The 21,137-nt window shown below is 52.9% G+C and overlaps 1 protein-coding gene and 1 long non-coding RNA gene across 14 annotated transcripts; one reads left to right on the top strand and one right to left on the bottom strand.

Annotated features, from left to right (window-relative positions):
* The first annotated feature begins 249 nt into the window (after positions 1-249).
* On the top strand, positions 250-1,391 carry LOC142048239 (uncharacterized). The gene is made up of 2 exons (XR_012657442.1): positions 250-940; positions 1,067-1,391. It is a non-coding gene; the product is annotated as an uncharacterized LOC142048239 (long non-coding RNA).
* A 2,654-nt stretch (positions 1,392-4,045) lies between these two features.
* Positions 4,046-20,590, bottom strand: LOC142048449 (uncharacterized). 13 transcript variants are annotated; one of them, XM_075075352.1, is made up of 11 exons: positions 20,381-20,589; positions 16,927-17,060; positions 15,975-16,092; positions 15,652-15,722; positions 14,785-14,860; positions 13,663-13,725; positions 13,431-13,500; positions 11,535-11,613; positions 9,562-9,625; positions 6,987-7,120; positions 5,784-5,950 (listed from the first exon to the last, which is right to left on the bottom strand). In XM_075075352.1, exons 1-11 carry the CDS (start codon positions 20,510-20,512, stop codon positions 5,884-5,886), a joined length of 1,008 nt encoding a protein of 335 aa, XP_074931453.1. In that variant the 5' UTR covers positions 20,513-20,589; the 3' UTR covers positions 5,784-5,883. The 13 variants fall into 13 exon arrangements, with proteins under 13 accessions (XP_074931445.1, XP_074931441.1, XP_074931444.1 ...); XM_075075349.1 differs by lacking the exons at positions 6,987-7,120; positions 14,785-14,860 and adding an exon at positions 14,219-14,294 and having other exon boundaries at positions 5,772-5,950; XM_075075344.1 differs by lacking the exons at positions 5,784-5,950; positions 6,987-7,120; positions 9,562-9,625 and adding an exon at positions 4,046-5,224.
* Between the last annotated feature and the right edge of the window lie 547 nt (positions 20,591-21,137).

Raw genomic sequence — 21,137 nt, 5'->3', positions numbered from 1 at the left:
ACGGGCTGTCAGAAGTAAAATGAAAAACACGTAGACTTATTTTACAATTCAAGTAAAACCAAATAAACTCAATTTTTTCCAGCCAAGACACAGGGAAACCGTTTATCCCAGGTAACTAAGGAGCAGAGCTTGTGAAAGAACAGGGAAAAGGTACACCTCTGTTGCCTCTTCCTACACTTACACAACACTGTCAACAGTTCAAAAGTCCAGTGAACTTTAATGATGTACAGCCAAGTGAACAGCAAGCGACCCAGGAATACAGGCATGTGACCGAAGAAAACGACAACAAAGGGACATGAAAGAGGGAAAGAACACTTGAGGACAGGAGCGTGACATCTCTGGAGAAAGGAAAGGAGTACATGACTTTATCAACAAAAAATGGGATTTGCTGGAGGGGGCTAAACAGAGAGCAGTGTGGGAATAGAACTGTTACAAGGCTCAAGAAGGAAAATGAGAGTGTTTTGGCCTGTTCAGTGCTCAGGATTCTCATTGAGCCTCTATTAGCTGGACGGTTTTAACTAAGTTCTTCTGGAAGAGGCTCTCACACCAAGATGGCCTTAATGATTTTCCTACCCATAGCCTACTTCACCTGAAGTTTATACTGAAACAAGACCTCCTTGGGATGGTGTGGAAATGCAAGGAAAGGAGGTCAGAGCTTGATGGGAAGGCAAATCTTCACCTCCTGCTCATGGCTGAGTGGTATGGGGAAGCAAGCCTCAGAGCCTACAAACACAGGGAAAAAAGGAAGCGATCCTTCAAGCCAAGCAGCTTACCATTGAGAGGAGAAACCTTGTGGTTTTAACCATTAGCAAATGACAGGTACAGAACTAGACACTTTATACAAGCCTGAACAGGTCTGAAATCCCACGGAGATTTGTACTGAGTGCTTAGGATGTAAGCTTAAAAAACACGTGTTGAAATCAGTTGCTTCTTTTTTGAGGTAAGCACAATGTTGCTGTAACATGCTAGATTGCCTCCAAAGTATTTTGCTCTGCAAAAAAACAGAAGCAGGAGTCTGTGGCTACATTTATATTAGTTCCTGAACACATTTAATGCACATTCTCAGGTGCTGAGGCCAGCTGGCATGGAATACCTTGCTTCTGCTTTGAAACTCATCAGCTTCAAAAACTACATCTGATTCACCTGTAGAGAATGGTCTCTGGAACACCCTCACTCCAAAACTTTGTCCGTAAATCGTTTGCAAGGACACTACCTGGCAAAGAGCAAGTGTGCCATGGACCTGCACCGGGTCCAGGGAAGAAGAAGCCACGCTGCACGCAGCTCAGGTAAGAGCTGCCGCTGCTCTGACGCCAGAGCAGAAGGTTTGCAAGTCATTGCTGTAATTCCATTTTTACCCAGCCTTTCTAACAAAGTGCCTGGTTTCTCATGTTTCTGAGGGAGTCCGATCTGTGCCTTGGACTGCTTACAACTGCAGAAACTAGAGAAGGCATTGTCTGTGAAAACCTTGTAGAGAGTAACTTGCTCTTGCAGGAGAAACATGGTGTAACGTGAACCACAGAGCAGTTCCTTTCACACAGGTGTGAACAAGAGTATTATTTTATGACCTGAGGGACTAGAAAAAAAAATCTGAAGATTACTACACCTTTGCCTCTTACCCGTAGAAGAAGAGAAACCAGTCCAGCTTTTACCCCTGTGATGCCACCTTTCAGGACCTGAAGTATATGGTAAGACCCATTATAAGAAGATGGGATTTCTTCAAAATACTCCTTAGAAAAATGGTGAGTTATTCTCAGGTTCTGCAGACTGACAGAGATCAGTGAAAGTTGTGTCCCCTTCCAAGGAAAACCCGATGCACTCTCCACACCCACCCAGAACTGAGCATTTCTGTCGAGGTTTGTGACACAGTAAGAAGGTTGGCATGGATGAAATGTGAATAGAAATGTGTGTGTGAGAGAGACTGAGATAACACAGCCAGGGTTCTTCTCTCTCTCTCATTTCCTTATTAGTGCTAAATATCTGTAACACATCATGGCACTCCCTTTGGCAGCTGCTCGATGTTAACTAAACACAAATTAATTTCAGGTAAATATACTTTAGTGCTGCCTGTGTCATAGACTTCTACAGTGATCACATACTCTTGCTTCACTTCCAGTATCCACCTGTCTACTGGGTAGAAAATGAAACCTAAAATAAGTGGTTCTTGCTCCCAAGAAACCTAAATAATGGTTCTTGCTCCCAACAACCATCAATGGCAACTAATGGTGATAATGCATTTTTCATTAAGAAATACAGCTCTATTACCAAAAGTTATTAATCTGCAGATTAATACAGAAGCGCTCCTAAATTGGCTTGGAAACCTGAAGCTTGAATCACATTTTGCCCTAGATCAGTGAGAACATGGTGTTGCCAATTTCTGTAACAGAGACGTCTTTCTGCTGCCAATAAACAGATTTCAGTGCAGATAGCCATGAGGCAACCAGCACTTATGGTCACTGTGAAACCCTTCTGGATAGGAGTTAGTGACAGGAGCAGAAAGGCTGTCATTATTCATCCTCCAAAGTATCCAATATGGTGTAAAAACTTAAAGGAAACTTAAGACATGGAGAAGGAAAACTTAAGAAAACTTAAGGACATGGAGCTGTTGGAGTGGGTCCAGAGGAGGCCACAATAATGATTCAAGGGCTGGAGCCCCTCTGCTGTGAGGACAGGCTGGGAGAGCTGGGGTTGTTCAGCCTGGAGAAGAGAAGGCTGCGGGGAGACCTTATTGTGGGCTTTTGGTACTTAAAGGGGGTCTATAGGAAAGACGGGAGCGACCTCTTTAGCCAGGTGAGTTGTGACAGGACAAGGGGTGATGGTTTTAAACTAAAGGAGGGGAGATTTAGACTGGATATAAGGGAAAAATTTTGTAGTGTGAGGGTGGTGAGGCACAAGCACAGGCTGCCCAGAGAGGTGGTGGTTGCCCCATCCCTGGAAACATCCAAGGCCAGGTTGGACGGGGCTCTGAGCAGCCTGATCGAGTTGAAGATGTCCCTGCCCATGGCAGGGGGTTGGACTCGATGGCCTCTAAAGGTCCCTTCCAACCCAAACCATTCTGGTTTGTGTGATCCTATGATTCTATGAAAAACTAATTCTTGAATCTAAACCCTCTTCAACAAACATAGTTCATCAAACAGCACAAAAGTGGCACGAAAGCAATCATGACACAGGACTTCCAAGCTCCGAGGCCCGTTCTCTCTTAATCTTTGGTTTAGTTAACGACTCTGATTTAGAGAGCAGCCCATCAAACAGAGAAGAGCCAACTTCAGTTTCAAAGCCGTGCGCTACGCACACTGGCGTCCCACAGCTAAGCACAAGCAGGAGGGACAGCACCCCCCAGTCACCCGCTCCCTGGCAGATTGCAGGGGCTCCCTGGACTACAGGCACCCAGCACAGCCATGCCACCGCCCCACAGGAAGATCCTGAGCTCAGGGTTGGGTTCTTTTTTCAGGACAGGCTATTGTGCCCTCCAAACCTTTCCCTCGCCTCGGAAAACAAGCCTCTGCCCCCTCCTCTGTACTGCCTCCCTTAGCCCCTTCTCTCTCCAGCCGTGTTACCAGACGGTTCCACCCCCTCAAGGCTCCTCACAGCCTTTTTTTCCCCTCCCCTCAACACCACTCCCTTTTTCAGCAGGAGCAACCGCCCCTGCTTCGCCACATCACTCAGGGGACGTCTGCTGAGTGACCTTCCTGCTTCCTCCCGCTCTCCGGGAATAGCAGCCCCCCCTCAGCCTCTAGCTCAAAGGGAAACCGAAACTTTTAAAAGGCGGAGAGAGGCACCAGCAAGACCGGCAGGAGGAAGCGGGGAGCGGGCAGCCGAGCCCGCCCCCCTCCCCGGCACAGCGGAGCCACAACGGCGCCGGCGGCGCTCCCGCCCTGCGCCGTGCGCATGCGCCCGCCGTTCCGCCGCTTCCCGCCAGGCGAGCGCGGCCGCTCCTCTCCTCACCCCCCTCCCTGAGGGACGGGCGCAGGCCGCGGCCCGACCCCCTCCCCGCCTCCCCCGACGCAGCAGCTCGCGCCCAGCAAAGCTCTGTAGCCACACAGCAGCGTGGGGGGAAGTTGTTTTTATTTCAAAAGACAGTAAGACAATTTTTCAATATAGTATCAAAACACTTGGTAGGGTTTTTTTCCTCTAGGTTGGCCCCTAAAACTGCTACGACCAAGCAGCATGCTCAAACCACAAGCTACACGCCGCAAGCTTGACACGTCTCCACACTCACGCCTCACAACAACTACACGTCAGCAGTGCACAGCAAGATGGCTTGTACCTTAAGACACTAAGAGCACTCCTGGCCAGGAGGGAAGGCCTCGGTTCCCTCCCTCAGGGTAGGCGAAAAAAAAACTTCCAAGAAAACAAGGCTGTTGTATTTAAGCTGTTAAGTGTAACCCAGCAACAAGTGATAAAGCTTGGTGCATCAGCACTTAGTGAAGGCAAATTCAACCCCTGTGTAGCAATAGGTTAGAGGGGCCATGGCTTCTCTAAGCCTAACAGGAAAGGAAGCAGCCACTGGCAGCGGTGGGGAAGATGGGACACAACCCCTGTGAAGGTTCAATTGTTCAGATAACAGGCTTGGCTTTAAAAACAGAAAAAGAAAATCTTTTGCCCAAGTTGCTTCTCCACAACACAGAGTTACCTTAAAGCTGAGAAACAACTGCTCTTTTGACAAACAGCTCCTGGAAAGGAAGTTTTCCCAGCAGGCTCCCATCCCTAGCCCCGCTACTCTAAGTCAGTGGCCCACCGCTAGGAACCATCCCACCCTCTTTCCTCCCCTGCCAAAGCAGGGTGAACCAGAGCTGATTAACAGAAGGTTACTACCAAATTTTAAAGCCAAGAGGGTTGAAGTGTAGCTCACCAGCCTCACAAGTTATTTGGAATGTTTACAATGGTTGCTACAAAAAAAAAAGGTAGTTACAAAATGTATACATCTCAAACATGCTCCCCAAACATTATTGCATTGTTTATTTCCCTTAATAACGCTGTTTGAAGCTCTGCCCAACCTGATGGCCTTTAACCCCGAGGCAAAAGATTTGTGTTTGGTCAAGTTGGCAACAGAAAGTAAACTCTGGTCCCCAAGGGTTAGAGGTCAGCAGCAGCTGGGCTGGCCCCCCCAGGCATCGTGTGGCAGAGGCAGTGGCAGGGATCCATTACATCTCGTTCAGGTCTAGCAGGGTCTGGTCCAGCATTCTTTGTGTGCAGAGATGTTCCTCTTTGGTGGATTTCAGTTTATCTGGCAGAAAGCAAGAGTCAAGAGTTACAAGTCAGCTTCAGAAAACCGAGAAACCTTCGCCAAAGAAAGCTTGCGCTATAGCCCCTTCCCAGCACGCTACCGCAGCAAGTCCTCAGACCGGGAGTGCCTGGCTGGGTGCAGCTAGAAGCTCTGAAGTTACCTGGCTCATTTGTAGCCCTTGCCTCTCGCATTGCCGGTGCTCCCAGTCAGCACGGTCACGATGTACTTTTAGCCAGTGCTCTAGGCAGTGTTTTGCATGCAGGTGCCTCCAACTGTACATAGCTTTCCCCAGGGCTTCAACACTTCCAGACAGCAGACCCCCATGGCCCAGCAAGCCACCCAAGAGCAACGTGGAGGTAACACACACTTAGAAATCACTCCCTGGAATTACAGCTGGTTGTGCCCCGCTTCCCCCCAGCACAGGACAGAGAGGCCAAGCTGGTCACCAAGACCGTAACTACCTAGCAGCAGGGAACAGACAACCATGCCTCAAGGACAGCAGGGAAGAGGCTGTTTTCAGTGAAGGGCAGGCAGGGAGCAGGTGGGAGCAAGGGTTCTGCAACTCTGCCTGAGACTACAGGCAGCTGCACAGTCAATTCTCACATGTTCCTTAAGCCAGGAGGAGAGCTCAGATCAGCAACTAGCACTCTAGGTAGGCTTTACTCCAAAGGTGAGCCCACCCATACCACTGAAGATATCCACACGCTGGGACACTGGACAGACAGGCTGTAGAAAGACATCCTTTAGGTACAGGCAGTTTCTCAAAGGCACTCCCCAACCTCCCCAGGGTGAGAAACCATGCGCAGAGCAAGAAGCAGCCTTCCTAGAGCACTAGCAACTGCAGCATTTAAAGATTCCCTGGAGCCACTCAATACACAGCTTCATGCTGTGGATTTTGGGACTTGCTTTCAAGATGTCCATGAGCTTTTCCAAGCCCTTCTGGGGCTCTGCAGCTGCACTGGGGTCAGGCCCCAGGAATGACCGCTTCCCCCAAACCTTCTAGGTTAGGAACTCAACTATATAGGAAAGTGTCTTACACTTACAGGTGTGCAGTGTCTTACAGACCACAAGGTCAGTCATTTATTGTTAGAAGCCATCATTCCATGCAGCAGGAAATCCTACAGTCATCCAGCTAATAGTAAATGAAGTTGTAGCACTTTGACAGGCATCTTTTAGCAGACATAAGCCTAACTTCACCCCACCCCTCACTTTGTGGGTGCAGCCATGCTGGTTCCATGGAGGAGCCAGGCAGGACCCTCTGGACAAGTGAACAAGACTGCTCAAAAACCAGCCAAGTCCAAGGGTTACTTCACCAAGAATAGAGGTTACCTTTATAAAAAAACCCACACAAATAAATTAAAGGATAAATTCAAATGCCCCGTTAAAGAGCAGCAATTGCATAAAATTTGCAAGTCTGCCAGTCTTAAGAGTGATCAGATTTCACTGTGGTCCACAGCATTGGTGGTCGCAATAAGCTTGTTTAATGGCATTAGTGGGCCCCCTTCTCAGTCACACAGATCATGCAGCGTTAACTTCAGCTCGTTAGAGAGCAGGCGATTTTTCTCAAGTTGACTGTACAGGCGCTCTGCAGCAGCAACAGGATTAGGGGAAACAAGAGGAAGAGAGAAAAAGAGAGAAAGGGAAGGTTAGTAGATTACCAAGATGAGCACATCAAATAAGCTGTCTCCATAACGCGTGCCTCTGAGGATCAAGTCTAAGCTATTACACAGATGAAGCTGGGGAGAACAAAGGGTTGTCTTACTCTAACTTGCGTTTCAGCTCAGGAAGATCACAGAGGAAACCAAGCGCAGGCAGAAATGGAAGTGCTGCCAAGGGCTTGCAAAGGCAACAAAAGGAAGACGAGGACACCAGAAGAGGAGGAGCCTGCAGGCTGGGCTGTACCCAGGTAAGGAGAGAGACTTGGCATGTGCTCTAAGCCTGGGGAGCACTTTGCAGAAAGAAGTAGTCCTACTACAGCTGACCCAGAAGCACCTTCTAGAGTGAGCCACACCACACAGCAGTGAGATCGATGGGGTTTTAACAGGAGGACAGGGACACCAGAAGAACTGAGAATTACTGCATCTCATACCCGACCTGGATGACACTCCTCCAAGGACATGCCTTTGTGCCACATAACAACCCACTACGTCCAGATGAGAACTGAAGGCAGTATCTGTTCCACGTACAGGACAGAGGAAGCTCTGGAGCACAGGCTCCTACTTCATGCCTACCCCAGAACAACTAAATGAGCAGGCCACAAACTGCCACTGCATCTGACAGCCTTCACCTCCCACCCAGTCCCTGTCCTTAAAGCCTCGCAGAGCTCTAGTGGCCACACTCATCCCCAAGGCTGGTACCAAGTGCACATGCTCATCAGCAACTCCAGGGAAAAGGGAGAACCAGCCTGATCTTCTCCCAGTACAGGTCATCTCTTGGGGCTGGATGGCCACTGTCCTGCCATGCAGCCTGTCAGCCACAGCCAGCCACCGCAGAGAACCAGTTTGGCATCTACGCAGGCAGGGTCCTCCCAGCCTGACAACTCCAATACCTGCGTTTGGGGGAATTCCAGGCAGTGAAAATTCCTTATTCAACAGCTTCCAGCCTGGCAGAACTAATCATCGCAAACTGTAGCGATACGCACAGCGTGCTGCCTCTGCCTGATCAATGAGCATAAAGCACAGCAATTCTTGCTGGCCTTAGGCTTCTTCTGAAATCCTTGTACTACAAGATCCCATGGAATCTAGGGCACCCTCGGAAGGGTATCTACACCATTCCTCATAGCTTTCAACCCAGGAATATTTTGCTCTTGAACAAGACCTGGCCAGGTAAGATTCAGGACATGAGTGAAGCTGTTCACATGGAGCAGCCAAAGCGCGCTCCCCTCTCCAGAGGGTCTCAGGCCAGTCCCTCCAGCATGACAGCCACACACAAGGAGGGAAGCTCACCTTCACCCAGCTACCCTCAGCGCCTCTCAGCCCTCAGCACCTGCTCTAGCTGCACCTCACTCTGCAGGACAGAAGGTAGTAGTGCTGATTGATTGTCCCCTCTTTAAAGCCACCGAGGGACCAAGCAACAGCCAGAAAAGCCAACAATTTCTGTCCCACTGCAATCTAACTAGAAACTGAGGGAAGCTGTAGTATGGGGGACAGGTGCACCCCATCCTGGCCTACACCAGAGCCTACCTTGCACATCAGCTACCACTGCAGCTAGGGACTTGCTCTCCAGCCTCCATGCTGACTCCAAGCAGGTAGGCTGGGCACCCTGATGCCAGTCTCCAGCCCCAGGTGATCAGGTCTGGTCCTGGGTCTCCAGACTAGCAAAGGATGGGAGTGAACTGCAGTCAGAACTACCAGTGACTGTAGACTGGTGCAACAGCTCACAGCCTTCAAGCAAGGGTTACTGCTTGCAGAAAGGGACCAGATGATCCACCCACATGAGGGAGCAGACTGAAGTCATTAGCGTGACCCTTCCCAGATCTCAGGAACTGTTCCTCAACATGGAATGTTTGCCCAGGTCTGCTGGGGCAGTGTTTGGCCACCTCCCTTCTCCACCCAGCACACAGGGCAGCCTTCCTTGCCACCCAGGGAGCTCCAGGATCTGTACCTCCTGGTCAGCTAATCTGTATTTGCAGCACTCATGAGTCAACAGTCCAGCTCATTGTAACTAGCCTGCAAAAGCCTACCGATCCAGTCAGACCAGAAGCCTGTCAAAAACCTCCCAGGGCAGAAGTTGCATCACCCACCCACCCATCCACCACCCAGCGTGGAGTTCCATCAGGACAAGCAGGGAAAGGGCCTGCCACAGCCCAGCCTTGAATAACATCTTTTGCAACACCACTGTGCAACCGCAGAGCCACCAGCTCCACACGGTGCGAGTCTGTAATAAACCCGCAGCTGATGGGACCTCCCCATGAGGAAAGAGGCTGTTTCACAAGGGCAGGGTGCCACCTCCCACCTGGGAAGAGCTGGCAACTGAACACTGGGAAGCCTCCACATAGACACTTGTGACAGAATCCCTGCCCCTTCCCACAGGATCTAGACCCCCTACTCCAGCTGCAGGCTCGGTTACCAAGGAGTTACAGGTTCTTGCTTTGTACTTATAGGGCAGAGTTATTGCACCATACCCCAGGAGAGTCAGACCACCATCTGCCAGAGCTTTCCAAGCTATTACACTTTTAAACTCCTTGCAGGAATGCTCCCTCCTTCCCCACCCAGACCTGGCAGAGAGGGGATAGCCCTGACACAGAAGACAGAGTGAGAACAGGCTGGGGCAGTTCAGCGTGTCTGGACTATCCTTACTGCAAGTGCCATTTGTGTGGAGAACGGAGTGACACAAACCTGCGGAAACCACGGGAGGTGTCCCATTTCATCAAAACTCTGTTCATGAAGGGCTCTTCGGGCACTGTGGCAGATGAACCCATCCAGAAAGGAAACAGTATGACAAGCCACCGCAAGGCAGCACATACAGATATGAGAGGCTGATCGGTGTTGATATCAGAGCAACTAGCAACAAACTCAGAGCAGCGGTGATGCACGTCAAGTGTTTGCAGCCTGTCACCAGCTGCAGTGCTCAGTATAAAGCCTCATGCCACACTCCCAGGAGGATCCCGTCACCCTCAGCCCCTCTATGGGGAGAAGGGGGACTCTGCAAAACACAGATTCCCTGGCTCAGATGCCCACAGCCCTGCTGCAGTGCATTCTCATTCCTGAAGCAAGGGGCCATACATCCCCCCCCTCCCAGGCACAGCCAGCACCTCACACCCAACCAGTCTTGTCCACTTGGAAACCAGCCAGAGCTCACTCGATATTTATTAGCTTTCACACCCTGCAGGTGACCTAGTGACTATCAGGTGTCATGAATTCCCACTGCAAGCCAGCATTCAGCAACGTCGGTGAACACTACAGAGCAGGCAGGTGTGAGGAGTGTCTTCAGCCAGGCTGAAGCAGGCACAGCTTGAGGGCTTCCTGCTACAGACCCCAGCCTCCCATTTGACCCTACAGAGCATGCCACACACCAAGGCGCCATTTGCAGAGCTGCAATTCACAGCTGTGAGCCAATAAGACACCCAAAGGGAAAAATCCAGTGTGTTAATGAAGTCCATGTATTCCACACCAAGGGTGATGAGGGTTACACTGGTTTGAAGGCAACACTAAAACAGTTACTCTAAAGCAGCAAGTGGTCACTAGAAACACATTTCTCAAAAGCACCAGCCGTTCCATTCAATTCATACAAGAATTGTTTTCCTTAAAAAAGGTGACATTATGCTCAAGCAAGAGGCAAGAGAAATACAAAAGGAGCTTTATGGCTCTACACAAGATATGCAGATGAGAACAACATACTCCCAGCTACACCCAGACATTGAAAGGGCAGCCCCTCAGAGCACAGCAGTGTCTGGCACATCGGGTCAAACAGAGGGAGCTTTGTTTAGGAGCAAGTGCAGCATAACTGGGGGGGGGCTGCTGCTGCTGCTGTCAAGCTTCAGTGTCTTTAGAGCACTCGTTCCCAGGGATGCCCTGTGCACAGTGACTGGAAAAAGGTACTGGAATTCAGAGCAAGATGACGAGAGCACGAATGCAGGGTGCAGATGCAGAACAAGCCACCAAGCAGAGAGGCAAATCCGAAGTGGAGTTTAGAATCACAAGACTTATCTGTGTGAGACAGAAGGAGACACTAATTTTAAGAGAAGCTTAAGTGTTTGTGCACAGCAAACTTTGCTTAGGGAGCTTTCGGATGCTAGCTAAGTTAAGGCTCTTCCGCTGCAGTGCGAGTACCTGGCCTCTTCTTGGTTAGTGGTAAGGACTGTGCGGAGCAGCTGTTAGCAGAACCTACCGCAAATCTGAACCAGAAGCCGAGTAGCAAAGTTGCAGAAATGAGTTCAGCTACTTCCACAGATCCAGCTCATCTCAAGCCTGTTACAGCAATTCCTAAGGAATCCACTCGAGCGCAATCCACAGCCTCTTCCATCAGGAATCCTGAGACCATGGCCCAGTGGCTCCAGCAGGCAACTAAGCCGACATTACCTTAGGAAGCCTCTCCCAGTTCCACTGGGATTTGCACTCAGAGTTCAAGTCAGAACCCTTTCAGGCCAGCACAGCACTTAGTGTTACACATGCAGATCACAAGGACCTAGAGTTAGAGTACAGCATGCTGCAGGGAAGCCTCCACAATCCTCGAGGCAGAGATCTGTAGAAGTAACCTAGACAACACAGTGCCATTGATTCTCCAACTAAGATAATCACAGCAAACCAAGCAAGCTCTGGCGGTCTAGCCTGCTGAAGCGAGAGGCAAACACCAGCCAGCTCATATTTACATGGAAGTCATGTCATTCAGGGCGTGGTCCAGTTCCTCACTAATTGCTTTGTACTTCAGTTTCTGGGCATAGAGCTCATCTAGAAGAGGTTTAGGAGGAGAACAAAAGGGAAACAATGAGGGAAGGCAGGAGTTCTTCCAACACCCTGGGGCAGGAAAGGCAGTATGGGATTCATGAACGGAAGAAAATGAAGTTAGATGTGGAGCCATCGCAACTCCATATTAGTTCCCAGCAATGAACGGGAAGGTTCCAACAGCCTGAGGACAGTCTGAGCAGCAAGTGCCTCCCAGGGCTACAAGCCAGCTCCGAGAGGAGCAGAGCCAAGAACTCAAACCCCATCAGCTTGTGAGAACATGCTGCCCAGCTAGGTCAGCAAGAACCACTGACAGGAGGAGGAGGAGGGAAGGGCAACTCCATCCACTTAGGTGTAGCACTCTTCTCCCTAACGAGGGCACAGATCGGTGGAGGTGCTTTGTTCTCACCTTCAGTCTCAATACAAAAACCAGCTTGGGAGAAGTCAGTCATGTCATAGTCCTGAGCATCAGAGGGAATTCCCTTTCTGTAGCACACAGCTAGGCAACACGAGCTGAGCAGACAGGCCACACCTGTGATCTCCATGAGGTAATGGAGCAGACAGGCAGATCACCTGCCTTCAGGGGAGGAGGCAGTCCTGAAACTTGTACCGATGCACTCCTTGAGCACTGTGCAGAACTGGCACAGACTTCTCCCAGCTCTGGCTCCCTAGGCTACAGTACAGCTGGTAATGTTGTTAAGAGCTTCACAGAGCCCAGAGAACTTTGTCAGTTATCATAAACTAGGTCACTTCAGCAGCAAGGCTGGAGACAGGAGCCAACTCTTGATCACCATGTTTCAAGGAGAGCATGCAGGGATTTGGAGGAGTTTTTGCAGTTCCCAATAAAAGCTTGTCCTGGATCATGAGGTGGCTCAGTCTGCTGCTTGGCTGCAGTTCAGGAACAGCTCAGCTGACACCATTGCTATTTCTAGATAAAAAACCTCCTGAGTGACTCCAGATGGTAGGATGTGGCTTGGAATCTCCAAGACCTGGCACTAAAAGACCAAAGGCACATGCTGTGGTCAAGACAGGAGGCCTGGAAGAGTTGTGCTTTACCAGCGCCACCACTCCAGCCACAGCTATCCACAGAAGAATCCAGCCACAGCCCCAGATTTAAGGGAGACAGCGGGAATCTTCTTCCACAGCTTGGGGAAAGGTAGGATTCTGCAACAGCTGGCCTCAGGAGTGCTCCTGAAGTACTGTGTAACCAGGAACAGGAGGAGGAAAGGAACCCATCCTTGGCACAGGCTGACAACCACGCTGCACGGATGGGGCTGCTGGTGATTTAATCTTGAACCAGGACCAACCCTGGGGAGTCTGAGTTTTCACGGGGGCTCTTGCAAGACTGACTGCTGTGGTTGACTTGCACAAATACTGTCCACAGCAGCCAGCCACGTGCATGAGATTCTGCACAAAAGTATATTATTGTAACCAATTCCTGTTGAGTTCGGGTGGTTTCTTCCTACGCCACTCCTTAAATGGGTTTAGCTGGAGGATAGGAATCCAGTTACATTCCTGAGGGCATCACAATCAAGATACGCCAGCCATGCTATCTGTCACTATCAGTCAGATACAGCAAGGTGTTTGGATCAGGAGCCTGAGACTTGCCGCAGCACAGCCAGTGAGCTGTTTTCAGAGCAGATACACGGGGCATGACTCTTGAGCCCAGAGGCACCAAGCCTCACCTTGGGGCCGAGTTAGGTCGTGCTCCAAGTACTGAGGAGCAAAGCAGTGTCTCCACTCTCCAGCTATCTGGGAGACAGCCTTCCTCAGCTCCCCACGCCTCACCACATGTTCTTTGGCTTCCCATCCCCAAAATGTACCTTCCAAATCATCAATGGTCTTCTCCAGCTTGGCTACAGACCGTTCAGCGAATTCAGCACGGGTCTCCGCCTGCCAGACAGAAGCGAGCCAGGTAGTACAACAGCTTTGGGACACAGCAAAGGACTACAGAGCCATCACCCTGAGGACATGAAGTCTCCCACCCTCCGTGTCTCTCCCCAGTCAAGCTAAGGCCAGCTCACCCAGCTGGGTGATCCCAACATGGTCACTCACCTCTTTGAGTTTATCAGTCAGGATCTTGATCTCTTCTTCATATTTATCCTCTTTTTGAGAGTACTGTGGAAAAGGAGAAGAGTCAGCAATCAGCTGCCCTCAGCAGCCCCAGGTACCTCCCACTCCACAGAGCCCAGTGTAGCTGTAGGGAGGCTTAAACTCCTCACTGCAGTGCATGTGCCCACAGAAACTTCCAACTGGGAGTTGGTCACATCCATCCCCTAGTCCAATAGAACTGGGTCAGGCAGCAAGTCCCACATCATGCACGTAAACAGACTTGGGCGCAGAAAAATTCTCATCCCAGCAGCATAAACATCTTGGCTGATCAAGTCTGCCCCAAGGCAGGGAAGAACAGCCAAACTTCCCACACTCCCAGCTTCTACAGTCAACATTAGCCCTGCACTGAAATCCGTTAGCTCTCCCAGGAGAGCAAGCACCGCTCTCCTTGCTTGCTTAAGGCTGCAGTTGCATCACTTCCATCCCAGTGGGTGCTCTGCTGTCACACACCCTCCTAGCAAAACAGAAATGTTTCTGGCCCTTGGACAAGCAGCCCTACCTTCTCAGCCTGAGCCTCAAGAGACTTGAGATTGTTGGTGACATTCTTCAGCTCTTCTTCCAGTTCGGAACATTTACTGTGGGGTTTTGTAAAGAAATGGGGGAGAAAAAGGAAAAGAAGTGGGAGGGAAAGACAGGAGACACAAGAAGTGAATCCATGTACAGGGAAGACCAGGAAGCTCTTTAGGAGACAGTCTGTGATCAGACTGGATGGGACCCTGCTTTGAGGCACTTGTGCGGAAAGCAAGTTCCCTTCCCACCTCCAAGTTCATATTTTAAGTATTCTGCCAGCACATGCACAGGGCACTGAGCTGAGCAGCTGAGATGTGGACACAGATTTCTGCCAGACCTGGAGTCTTCAAGTTGAAACTGCATGTTTAGTTTGCTGTAAGGAGGGAAGCTGTTCTGACAGACAGATGGACAGCCACCACCACTCGAGAGGAGTATGGGCATAGAGGACAGAACATTCCAGGAGAGAGAAAGACTCAAGTTAAGCTGAGGGAAGGAGCGTAGCAAGAAGACCACAGGAGTTCTGGTTTAATGGTTCAAGAAGGGAAAGGTTAGTACCTTTTCTTCGGCAACAGACAGACACTTCAAGTTCTGGTCCATCACTCTGATCTGCTCCTGCAGCTCCCGGCAACGACTGTTAGTGACGGTCACACGATGGCACAAGCCAGGTGGGGGCAAGGGTCAAAAGGAGCACCAATAACGCAATACCACAGAGCAAAAAAGGGAGTAGGGGAAAAACACAAAAGAGTCATGGTCATGACATGCATGTCTGGGCAGGAAGCACAGCGCTACTGCTGCATACACACTAACTTTGTTAGACAAGGCCCAAGTACAGAAAGGCCCTGACCAGCTCCTCAAGGATCAGCTAAAGCATCCAGACATGTTAAAGGAGCCCAAAACCACAATTTGTGTGTCACTCCAAGCAGAGGAAGTCCAGCTTGCTGCTCAGCAGTGCAGAATTCTGCAGCAGTTACTGCAAGTATTTTAAGAGGCCAGAGACCCACTTTAGCCACAGTTCTGCCTTGGACATCCCACATGCCACTTCAGCTCCTGGCCCAGGAGGCTTCTGCCACTTTAGGACAAGTGCTGTGCACTCACATGCCCCGTAGCAACGTGTAAGGATCTCGTGACTGTACGCACAAAGCGGTGCTGGTGAATACCGAGTGGAAAAGGACTCTCTGGCCTCGCTAGCAGGGAGTCCCTCCATGCAAGGGGGCAGAACGTTTCCACTGCAAGGCAAATCACATCATCGCAAGCTCTCCATCCTCAGCGGACCTAATTCTGTTCTGAGCAGGAGAGTGCTTCCAACTATCTGAGGACCTAAACCGACTGTGTGCTTCAGGCCTTGTGTAACAAGGTTAGAAATGCTGTGTTAGTTCCCATGCAAAGGTAGACGTGCCAGTTACATGCAAGCAGATTACTCACGACTCTGCAAGCTCAGCTCTCTCTTCAGTACGCTCCAGATCTCCTTCTATGATCACCAGTTTCCGAGCAACCTGGAAGGGAGAATTGGAGTTAAGAGGAAAAAAAGATGGATTTTTGTACTTGCAGCCTGTGTGAGGGAGTAAAGGGAATGCCTGCAGGAGTCACTGCAGCTGCCAGGGTCTTTTGGCTCAGGGGAACACTGACGTAGCTCTGCTGAGAGCCAGGCTCTCCCCCCAGGTTTCCTGAGGAAAGCCCTGTCAGCAGGAAGAGGAGCCGCCTCTCCTGGCCAGGGTCAGCTGTACTAGAGCATCCAAGGGTCTCACCTCCTCATACTTCCTGTCCGCCTCCTCTGCAATGTGCTTGGCTTCCTTGAGCTGGATCTCCTGCAGTTCCATCTTCTCCTCATCCTTCAGAGCTCTGTTTTCAATGACTTTCATGCCTCTGCCCAAAAGAAAGCACAGGCAGGGGAGACATATAAAACAATCCTGTACAAGCCAGCAGTGTAATGAGTTTCAGAGCATTAAGAGCGCTCCCCCAGGACCACATTGCTTCCTTATGAGCCATGACACCTCCAAGCCCAGAGAGTAGCACAGGAAGGCAGACACTGCTTGGCTGACGCAAATACAGCAACCTTGATTGCTCAGAATTAACTGTTCCTTGGAGTGTTACTCCAGCAGCTCATTGGGCTCCTGGACCAAGGGATATGTGGTGCTGCCGAGAAGGACACACCAGGCTGCCTTTGGGACTCCGCATGGCTGAGCCAAGCATTTGCAGGCTGAAATTCAGGAAGAGCCAAGTCCTTCTTTATGGCAGGACATCAGCTAGGCTGCTCACTACAGCTTGTTCACCGATAAAGCACATCAGCCAACTGGAAGTGGACCGCTCCCCTCTGAATCACACCACCAGGTCAGGGGACATCCGCCAGAATGGGGGATATTGGCAGAGGCAGCAGGAAGAGATGCTTCCCCACCGGCAGCCACCTTTACAAGTCAACCATGTCCCAGAAACCACTTATTTCTCCTCCCTTGGAGGTGGGGATGCACGCCAGCACACAGCACTTACTCGCTCCTTAGCCTCCGGTTCCAAGATACTCACTCGAGGTCAAAAGCATTGTTTTAGTTGCTCCACATAGGCAGGTACTGACTCCCACAACCAGCCTTGATGTGGTATCTACTTCCCACCCTCCAGGAAGCCCAAGAGGTTGATGGCACCAGGCCCTCAGTCAGAAACACATCTGAGATGTCTCACAGACTGAACGCAGCAGCCCTTACTCACCTTTCACTTTCATCTGCAGCCTTCTCTGCCTCTTCCAGCTTCTGCAGAGCTGTGGCAAGGCGCTCCTGGGCTCGGTCTAACTCCTCCTCTACCAGCTGGATACGGCGATTCAAAGATGCCACTTCTGCCTCAGCCTAGAGGGAGCAGATGATGGTGACTCAGTCTGCAGCAGGTTTAGTAGCAGTTAGTGCAGGGGCAGCTGAGATCTGCCTTCAGGTCAGCAGCAGCACATGGGAAGCCAAAACAAAGCCAGGATGCTTTATCCACTTTCTTACAGAGGCTGTGCTCCCACACGCTTGCATGCGTGTTAAGGTTCACATTTCACACACACACACTTTGTCCATGCAGCGGTCATCCTGCAGGTTTCTTGCCTGTCAGCTTGAGCTGACATGACAGTTTAAGCCATAAACACTAAGTAGGTGACTTACACTAATGGGTCTCCTCTGCAGCTGCTGTAATCCTGCCAGGCCATCAATCACAGTCCTATTTATCTGCCACACCAGAGCTCTGTGACAGCTACCATTTAGCACAAAGTCAGTTTACTCATGTGACCTGGACGTGAGCATTGCTTGCAACAAGCTCTCTCATCAGCAACATGAGAAAGATTAACAGCTTCAGGTTCAGAGGTCTGCCAAGCGGTGACAGGGCACTGGCAGGCCAGGCTTTCTACAGCACTGCCCTGACCCAGGCAGCAGCGGGGCTCAGCCGATCACTGTAGTGCCCACAACCACAGCGCCTCAAGCCCCACAGAGCCAGATTCCTTCCTCCCAGTGATTCACTAATAAGCCAAAGAAAGAGCAAAAGCCTCAAATACAGTCTTGAGACAGGTTGAGGAGGCTGCTCCCCAGCAACAGCCACATGCAGACAGCCACCTCAGCTCAGTTGTACATGCCAGGAGCCAGGGAAATGGCCGAGAGCCTACAGGCACACGCATTTGCCAGAAGCATGACCACAAAAGTGACAAAGGCTTTAATGAATCAGAGATCAGAAGCCATCACAACACCCCAGCCAGCCCTGTTACAGCAGCACTGCTATCGACCACAAGGCATCTGCTTACAGCCCAGTCTGCATCAACCCCAAGCAGAGCCTGGAGGGAAACCCAGATGCTCTGGGGACAGTGACACCCCACCTGGGCCGCCCTGGGAGAACCCAGAATCCTGCCCTCCAGCAGGATTACTGCACTTGTACAAAGATGGACAGGGCTGCAGCCATTTCAGGGTAGCACTGCGATCTCCTACAGAGACAGGCACATGCCAGGCATATATGAAATATCCCAGCTACTTGTAACAAAGCAGCCTGCGAGGACACGCTACTTCTCATCGTGCCTAAGGAGGCAGGAGCAGAGCGATGAAAGAAGCCAGTGTTAGAGCAGGGATCGACACAAATCACATTCAGTTCCTGGGAGAGGCTGTCCGAGCTCTTCCCCCAGTGGGCAGCCAGGCACTTGGCACCCCCCCGCAGCATGTTTCAAGATGAGGTTGTAAGAAAACACAAGTTGAAGGGGAACTCCCATGCCGGCACACCCTGCTCTTCACCAGGGAAGCCCGCAACACTTTGATGCTCAAACAAGGCAGTGCTGCAGCAGCTGCCCCAGAGCCAGCACCGCCAGCACGCTCCTCCGGAGCAGGAAGTGGTCTGCTCGAAGAGGAACAAAACGTTACATTAAACAGAACTGGGAGGGAGACTGCTTGACACACGGCTTTTGCCTATTGAAAAGGCAATGAACTGTCAAGGTGCAAAGCCTCCTCCTTCTCCCAGGGATGGAGACACACCAGCAGAGCAGGCTTCCATTTCCTGACCCCCTGAAGCACATCATTTAGCCCTGACTTCCTGCAGGAAGCACTTAACCCACCCAAAAAAACACCTTTGCTTTTAAGGAACTGCCTCTCTCCCTCTGCAGAAGGGTCCTTACACCTCCCTTCCTGCTTCTGCTCACTCAATACAGCTGAAGCTGTCAGGCTTCCCCAGAGCACGGGGGTGACGCTTGCAGGCAGCCCCATGGCCAAGCAGCACACTCTGGTTCTCCGTGCTTCCTTCGGGAAGGAAGCCCTAAGTCAGGGAGCTACTGGGAGCTACTGCAAGCAAGGGCAGAGCTCACCTCGGCCTTCGAGGCTCACCATCACTCCCCAGGTCAGAGATCTAACAAGGACATTCCTCAGGACCCAGAGGCCAGGCCACAGCATGAGTACAAGCCAGCACTACACTGGGAACACTGGTTCTCTCCCCTGTAGCAAGGCTCCAGTGAGCTGGGAGAAACACGCACATTCCCATGACAACGCTGCTATTGCAAGAGAATTCCTTATGTGGCTGCAAAGAAAGAGCCCAGCTGAGGTCTGGGAGTGGCCTCGTCCCACTGTGCAGCAGAAGCTTCTGCCATCAGCCTCAGTAGTAACGCCTGATCAGCCCCACAGCAGCAGCACCGCTCCGCTCTTCAGACATCAGGCTGGGGCACTGGGGGTGGGAAAGCCTCAGCTTCGCTTTCGAACAGAATCAGCAGCAAAACCACTGTGCAAATTTGCTGAGAGTCACGCTCAGATCCAACCAAGCCAGTCACGGGCGAGGGCCTGCCCTGTGTCACCCCATCCACCGACCCCACCATGAGCCAGCCTTGCCTGCCTGGAGCAGCGAGAGCAGGCGCTCGACAGCTCAAACTGTGCCGTGGCTGCTCCTTCCCTCCCTCCGAGCAGCCCCAACCCAGTCCCTGCCTCCCCCCAGCACTCTCACAGGGCTGCGGGTCCTGCGGGCAGCCTGCCCCGGGCAGCGGAGATCCCCGCTGGCTGGGATTTCGGCAGGATGTAGAGCTCGGGAGTTTTCCCCTCGGCTCCTGCACTGGCAGCATCACGAGTGAGATCACTTCCATTTTATCAGCACATGCCAAGGCCACTCACACCTTTGTGCTCGCAGCACTGGGCCAGACAAGATGGCCGGGTTCCTCTCCGGCAGCTCGCAGGGAGCCCGGCCGGGGACGGGGCGCCCTCCCCAGCCGCCTCGGCTCCCCCCACCCGCCGCTTTCGGCCCCCGCCGGCTCGGGACACCGGTAACGACGAAAGAAAGATCCGCCGGCTCCCTGCGGCCCCAGTCGCTCCGTGGCACCGGCCGAGGCGTCGCGGTTGGGGTCCGGGGGACCCCGGGGAGAGCCGCCGCCACCCCGAGACACGGGGCGGGCGCGGGGGGAGGGACCCCCGGGGCCGAGCGGCGCAGGGCCGGGACCGCTGCGCGCCGAGGCCGCGCAGGAGTGGGGAGCCCCGCGCCGGGACCCCGCCGATGCTCCCGCAGCCGCGAAGCGCTGCCCCCCGGGCCCGGCCCGGGGCGATCCCCGGCACCGCCGCGGCCGCGGAAGCGCCGCCCGCACCCCCGCTAACAGCCCGCCGGGAGGCGGCACAGGCCGGCGGCGGGACGCCGCCTCTCCCGGAGCCGACCCCCGGCGCAGCCCGGCCCGCGGCACCGGCGGTACCTGCTCGCGGTTGCGGCGCTCGGCCTCCACCTCCCGCTGCAGGCGGTCGGCCCGCTCCTCGGCATCGTCCGCCTGCTGCTGCAGCACCTGGATCTTGCGCTTCACCGCCTCGATGGTGGTGGCCCCCGCCATCCTCCGCCCCGGCCCCCCGCTCCGCTCGGCTCCGCTGCGCGCCGCGCCGGCCCCGCCCTGAAATACCGGAACCCGCCGCGCCGGCCCCGCCGCCCGGGAAGTGACGTCACTTCCACCCCCACCCCCCCGCCGCGTTGCCATGGAGACGGGGAGCGGCCATCCTGCTCCGCGACGGCGGGCCCGGGGGCACGGGGCGGGCCCACGCAGGAGTGGGGCACCGGGACCTGCCCCACGCGGGTGAGGGGGCACAGGAACACCGGGTCCTGCCCCACATGATCCTGGGGACACCGAGTCCTGCCCCACGCTGGTGGGGGGACACAGGGACATGCCCCACACGGGTGGGGGGGGACACAGGAACACCGGGTCCTGCCCCACATGATCCTGGGGACACCGAGTCCTGCCCCACGCTGGTGTGGGGACACCAGGACCTGCCCCACACAGGTCTGAGAGCACGGGGACCTGCCCCACGCAGGAGTGGGGCACTGGGACCTGCCCGACGTGGGCCTCGGGGCACCAGGACCTGCCCCACGCAGGTTGGGGGACACAGGAACACCGGGACCTGCCCCACATGGGCCTGGAGGCACGGGGACCTGGCCCATGCGGGTGGGGGGGACGGCAGGACCTG

The sequence above is a fragment of the Phalacrocorax aristotelis genome, chromosome 25 (genome assembly GCF_949628215.1).
Source record: "Phalacrocorax aristotelis chromosome 25, bGulAri2.1, whole genome shotgun sequence".
NCBI classification, from domain to species: Eukaryota; Metazoa; Chordata; class Aves; order Suliformes; family Phalacrocoracidae; genus Phalacrocorax; species Phalacrocorax aristotelis.
Note: the sequence above shows the minus strand (reverse complement) of the source record. Positions and strands in the feature narration are given on the sequence as shown.

Excerpts from the sequence above, each read along its gene's own strand:
- LOC142048449 (XM_075075352.1), bottom strand. The coding sequence starts at position 20,512 with ATGGCGGGGGCCACCACCATCGAGGCGGTGAAGCGCAAGATCCAGGTG. Across the intron at positions 7,121-9,561 it reads ACCTCCCGTGGTTTCCGCAG|CCCAGCCTGCAGGCTCCTCC; the intron begins GTTTGTGTCACT and ends ACCTGGGTACAG. Across the intron at positions 5,951-6,986 it reads GAGCTGAAACGCAAGTTAGA|CCTGTCTGTCCAGTGTCCCA; the intron begins GTAAGACAACCC and ends GTCTTTCTACAG.